The following is a 6,000-nucleotide window of genomic DNA, read 5'->3' as shown; positions in this document are numbered from 1 at the left end:
CACAAAAACATGAAAGATACTGTCACAATTGAATATACAGACATAGATTGAACAGATTTCAATTTATATTAAGAAGATAATGAGCTAAAGGGTGATAATGAATATAGAGAAGATAGATGAAAGCAGAAGAAATAATAAGAGGGAATTTACATGTAAAATCTAGTATAAATTCCTAATGACTGTTGTGGTGGTTTTAGTGCTTGAATGAACCTTTTGAAACCAACCTATTTGCTCTGTTGGCAAAACTTTTATACAACAAATAGTTAAAGCCCATTTCAGCATTTTTTTTCTTAATATCCTTATGCTCGAATGCATCCTCAATACGATGATGGCCTGGAGAATGCCTGTGAGTATTAATTGCATTCTTCTCTTTTCTTGCAATTTGTTGCAGGGACTGATTGACTATTGCTTTCTTCACTATTAGTTCAGAGATTAGATGCATATATAAGTCTCGATGAGAAAGGAATTCCGCAATTGTTGAATGTTTAGTGAGACTGCGCGGCAAGCTGATCTCAAGTTAGGAAATTCCACCAAAAACACCGCTCATTTAAATCTTCAATAGGACACTTCACCATTGAGTTTATACAAGAATTATCATAATATCTTGTATTTGCATGTAATTTAGATCTAGAATAAACAGTCGATTCATAGCTAATAAAACGATAAAAAAAAAACACAGAGACCAGAGTTTTATTTGGTAGTAGCTAGCTAGTTCTAATCGATCGCTGTTCAACTTCGAATGTTGAATCCTTTCATTTCATCAGGGTTGCTTTATCTATCCACCAACTCGCTCTTAAGATGATTTAGTACCAGAAAGTTCGAAGATCATAGCTTCGAAGTCGCTGAACAACGACACCGCTTTTATGTCAGTGAGCCCAGAGAGCTGGGTCGCGGTAAGGCCGCACGTTCCACGTTCGCGATCGACCCACTAGAAGAGCGTTGAAATAATTGTTAGTGGACCGCTTCATTCCTTTGTATTCTAGAAAATCTCATTTGGTTCACAGGAACGCTTACCCAAAAAGAATTATCAATTCCATGCCAATTTAATGCCCCCTTCAAGCGTCTGTTTGGTATATCCTCCATCGCCAAGACGCCAGCAAGCGAATGATTCCAAGATATATTTCCTGGTACCCCGTTTGTCATAGACAGCTCGGTCCCTGACATCTGCATAGCTTGAATAAAATGACTATTGTCACTGAGTTGGGGCTCAAGCATCTTCGAAACTGTCTCCGGTGCTAGGAGTTTGCCATCGTTTTTCAGAATACAAATCAGAAATTTGATATAATCCGTTGGTGTGGACCAGAGTCCATGTCCTCCATAGTCATCAAAAGGTTTGAGAGGTTGCATGAATTCTACGACTGGTACCGGGGTAGGTATAAGTTCACCGGTCGGAGCTCGCGTAGTTGACTCAGGTTTATTGTCCAGAATATATTTGTTCTGGGAGGGTCGCAAGGTGGTGTGCTTCATTCCAAGAGGCTCAAAGATATTCGCCTTGAAGTACTCTTCCAATTTCATCCCTCCATTCACGCGTTCGACAGCTTTTCCAGCCCAATCGAGGCTTGCGCCATAAACCCAACCCTCACCAGGTTCAAACAGCAACGGGTACGTGAATTTTTCCTACCAGACTTAGTTTTCCTTGATGCCAATAATCTCAAAGGTATGGGATTCAACTCACAACTGGCTGAAGTCCTGTTACTGGTGTAGTTTTAGTGACCTCTCTCCATTTTACTAACAATGGATGCCACCTGTCATAAGCAAGCCCGGATGTATGGGTTAGAAGATGACGAAGAGTTATCTTCTTCTCAGCCTTCTTGATAAGAGGTTCTCCTGTCTTTTCATCGAAGCCGTACAAAATGCCTAGATCCGACAGCTCAGGGAGGATACGCTCGACGTTTTCGTCTAAATCGATGAGCCCTTTCTCAACGCATTGCAGAACGGCGACTGAAGTGATGAACTTCGTGAATGATGCCAGCCATAGCGGAGTATCGACAGAGAACGGCCCTGCATCGGTAAAGCCAAAGCTTTTGGAATACAAAAGGTCCCCTTTTTATAGTGATCAAACAGTAAGTAATAAGTTTGGAGGTGGCGGGGGGAGGGAAACCTCACCATTTCTATTCGCGGCAATCATAGCAATCCCAGGCATAACACGATCCGGGCCATCTACAGTCAAAGACGAGGCATTTTTCTCGAAAGCTTCCATTTATGCTCCTCTTTTGGGCCCTTCCCTGTTCGGAAATGTTTTCTGGGAGAACTTCAAAAGGCTTCAAATCTCAAGCTGAGAAGTATAGATCAAATCAGAAATATAGAGACTAAACTTATATATAGTTAAAAAAAGGATATTAGGCAGGCCTCGCATCTGAACTTCAATCAACAGTGTCGAGTTTGTATATACTATATACACCAGATGCAGAAAACGCATACTTATTTCACAAGCCTGAGAATAAAACAATTCAGCTCGTCAATATGCCCCGCAAATTTAGAGTTCCGAGTGACGTTGCTTTGGGCGTTAATACGCCGATCGGGTAATATTGAAGCCAGCCACGATCAATGCGTACTGGTTGGAAAGCTCCGATGATACTTACTTGCAGCCCTCTGAGGTCGATGCCATATTGATCTTTAGTAGCCATAAGTTACATAGTTAGATCAGCCATTCCTCCTAATTTCGAAACAATTGAAGTATGACTGCCGACATTTGAGCCAGAATCCATGACAAGCATTTCGGAGAGGGCAGCGAAGAGAATGGTTCGAACCAACGACAGATTTTCATGGTGTTGCAGAGCAGAAATGCCAAAAATTGCAAGGAATCTGCCTGAAATAGACTTTGGTATCCGACCCCCCGCTTGACAAAATGAAACTTAAGATGCTCCGTAAATCGTTCGTAGACACCGATAACCAGTACTGGCAGCACCAGGGCCCATATTCAAAAATGGATAGGGGCCGAGGGAGGGCTGGTTAAGCCACCAGCATGCCGAACCAAAAACAAATCGCTGGGACAAAATGAAATCCGAGATCCACATAACGGCTCAGTGTTGACCCTCTCAGTGTTTGTATGCAGTACGTTGCCTACGCAGCGTAAGTAGAAGCGTCTTCGGCGACTTTAAATGACAAGGGGATACGCCAATACGACCTGAGCTATTGTAGCGCGGGAGAGCCTGGAAAAACGGACCGAGTGCGGATATATGTACTCCGTACGCTGTAATCATCATGCCCTCGCTTCATCACCAGCAGCCACTTTAGGATCATCCCCAAATATCCCTGCTCTCATGCATTGAGCAGCACCATTTTCCCGTCCCTGGCCAAAACCATCATCTTCCCATGTTGACCTCAGACCCAAGCGCTTGATCCATCTATGCGAAACCTACTGTTCAGATCCACCTGCTACTCCGTAGTCTCTTCAATAATCATGACTTTGTGTCCAGCAAAATATCATAACAAGAGAGGCTGTCAAATGTCTACTTTCAAGGACAATGGTCAGCAGAAAGAAGTGGGACACAATCCTTGCTTGAACAAGAGGGGATCTCAAATGTGGGTTGCTTTTGATACCAACGCCACCTCACTACCACTTCATCATTCTTCGATTCTCTGTTCATCAAGAAAATAATGGTTGGCCCCCAAATGCAAGCATAAAGATGGCCTAAGTAATTGGGAGTCTGAGGAATGACATTAAATTTCTGTAATGAGCAATTATGTCGGTCCCATCATAACACAAAATAGGAAATTCACAAACTACGACCGTTCAGGATGTTTTACGCATGCACTCATGCTGGTCCTCCCTCATTTTATCTGCTGAGTCCTGTACTTCGTCACTTGGGGCTTTTAAAGGGCGGTCAATGTGTTCCATTTTTCTATCTACTTGGCTAAGCGTTTCCAAAATATCAGTTCCAGCAACCTTCTTTGTGTCTAGGATCAGCCAATGGATATTCTGGGAACCAAGCAGCTGCCCAAGAGCTCTTCAGTGTTGCATCTCACATTTCTGCACCGCTGGCAGGCCCCATTTTTGCATCCACTCATATCCCACCGCTTCCTCAATTGTGGCCCTTTTTCTTGGTTCAAGGACCAACGTCGACTTCATAATGTCACAAAACGCGTTCTCCTCCTCTGTTGAAAAGGTATCAAACCTCATTCTCTCGTGGGTGCTTATACATTCCATGAACCGCTGGGTCCAGTCCCTGGCGCTATTGTCATACTGCTGATGAAGTGTTTCTTTCACATTCTGGTGTCCATCTTCATCAAGCCGATTCCTTACTTTCCTCCCACTTGCTCCATCACTGATCAGGAAGTCCACCAAGCATCTCAACATGCTCAATTGTAACCCTATCCAATGATTTGATTCTCCAGGTTCTGCAAAGCGGGATTCTGGTAGTGAGAGTGGCGTATGGGCGCTGAACTGTCATGTCACTCGAGGATCAAATGCTTCTTCAAAATCTGCAATCATAATGGCAGAATCTGCCAGGGAAATCTCATTGCTACTGAGTCCAAGCCAAACAGGGACAACAACTTCTGAAGGAACTTCTGAGACAAGTGGAGTGCCATCTTCATGAACAACATACTCTTTTACTGATTCATCAGTTCTAGCATGCAGCTGCTCAAGAGTCATATCTTGCATATCAAATGAAAAGTGAAGAAGAATATTTGCAAGATGAAGATCTGTAGTCATGTTTAGATGATAATTCATACTCTCTGAGTTAAATGAAAAGGAATTTTAGCAGGTCAAACATACTGCCATGAACAATACCTTGAAATGAATCAATTGAAGACTCAGTATAAGTTGTGAGGTGATGGCATGAGCAGCAGAGAGATGAAGAAATTGATGAATATGCAGCCTCTTTTGCTTCATGAATATTGATTCTAGCAGCATCTGTGATCAAACATTGATGAGTGCCATTTGATCCAGACAATGTGAAAAAAATTGAGCAGCTTCTGTACAACAGCCTTCTCAGGGAGCCCAGATTTAGCCCTAGCTAGCTGTGAAAGAATCTACAATCTCACACATTTCACTCAGCTGATTCTGCTGTGGAGATCTTGAGGGCAACAAATCAACTTTGCCTTCTATCATCTGCCAGCTACATAGGTTGTGGCAGATCAGCCGAATCCAAGTTTATGAGTGATAACATAACCCACACAAAATTCATCACCAATCATGACAGGATGGTAACCTCTGGGAACATAATAGTCCAAGCGCTCAACTTCTTCCACAAACTTGTACTTGACTCTGCTGGGTTCCATGTGTGTTGCCATACTTCTGCGAAGGGGTGAAATGGAGAATTGTGTCTGTCGGCCGGGTGGCCCAGTTCCCAATGGTCTGATTCTGCGAAATTGCAAGAACGCGTTGCTTGTTCGATTGGCCAGCGGAGTGGTGCTGGGTTCAGGTCATTTGTAACTAAGGCAGCTGGGACCTAGCGTATAGGGCTGCCTCAAGGTATCAAGAGGTAGGCAGCTAGTTAGCAATCTCTATTTCTAGAGGTATCGAGCAAATATCTAGCAAGTAGGCAAATAGCTAGAGATCTCTATTCCAATAAGAGATTCAGCAGATATATCACAGATAGAAACCTCTCTAGATGTTTCTATTCTAGTACGCAGTATGCTCACAGAATCTCACAGAGCGACTATCTAGATAGATATCGCTATTCCAGTAGCAATTGATTGAATATTAATCAAATATCAAACAGGAAGGCAGCGAGCTATTAATCTCCATTTGAATAGAGATCTGTGGGATAACAGTAATCGATCGGATATTCAGCAGGCAGGCAGGGAGGCAGGCAGGGAGGTAGGCAGGGAGGTAGGTAGAGATCCCTATTCAAATGGAGATTGAGAGGGAACATGTATCGGTAGAAACAGGTCACCTAGCATCTACTACAATCAGATCATCAGTATGCTGACAGTGTCTAAAGGAGCAGATTTTTAGAAACTACTCGTACACAGTAGATGCCTGGGTGATTAGCGTTGATGAGGATAACTAAATCGTTACTAGAAAATAAAGATCTGAGAAAATATTCAATA

General features: G+C 43.0%; 1 protein-coding gene across 1 annotated transcript; it reads right to left on the bottom strand.

The window, feature by feature from the left end:
- Nucleotides 1-172: 172 nt before the first annotated feature.
- Nucleotides 173-2,128, bottom strand: HCAG_03373 (predicted protein; the record flags this gene model as incomplete). The annotated part of the gene is made up of 6 exons (XM_001541226.1): nucleotides 173-179; nucleotides 225-333; nucleotides 811-928; nucleotides 1,015-1,617; nucleotides 1,676-2,043; nucleotides 2,107-2,128. The coding sequence occupies 6 exons, from the start codon at nucleotides 2,126-2,128 to the stop codon at nucleotides 173-175; spliced, it is 1,227 nt and encodes a 408-aa protein (XP_001541276.1).
- Between the last annotated feature and the right edge of the window lie 3,872 nt (nucleotides 2,129-6,000).

The sequence above is a fragment of the Histoplasma capsulatum genome, genomic scaffold, assembly GCF_000149585.1.
Source record: "Histoplasma capsulatum NAm1 scaffold_3 genomic scaffold, whole genome shotgun sequence".
In the NCBI taxonomy this organism is placed as follows: Eukaryota; Fungi; Ascomycota; class Eurotiomycetes; order Onygenales; family Ajellomycetaceae; genus Histoplasma; species Histoplasma mississippiense.
This window is presented reverse-complemented; position numbering and strand designations above follow the sequence as displayed.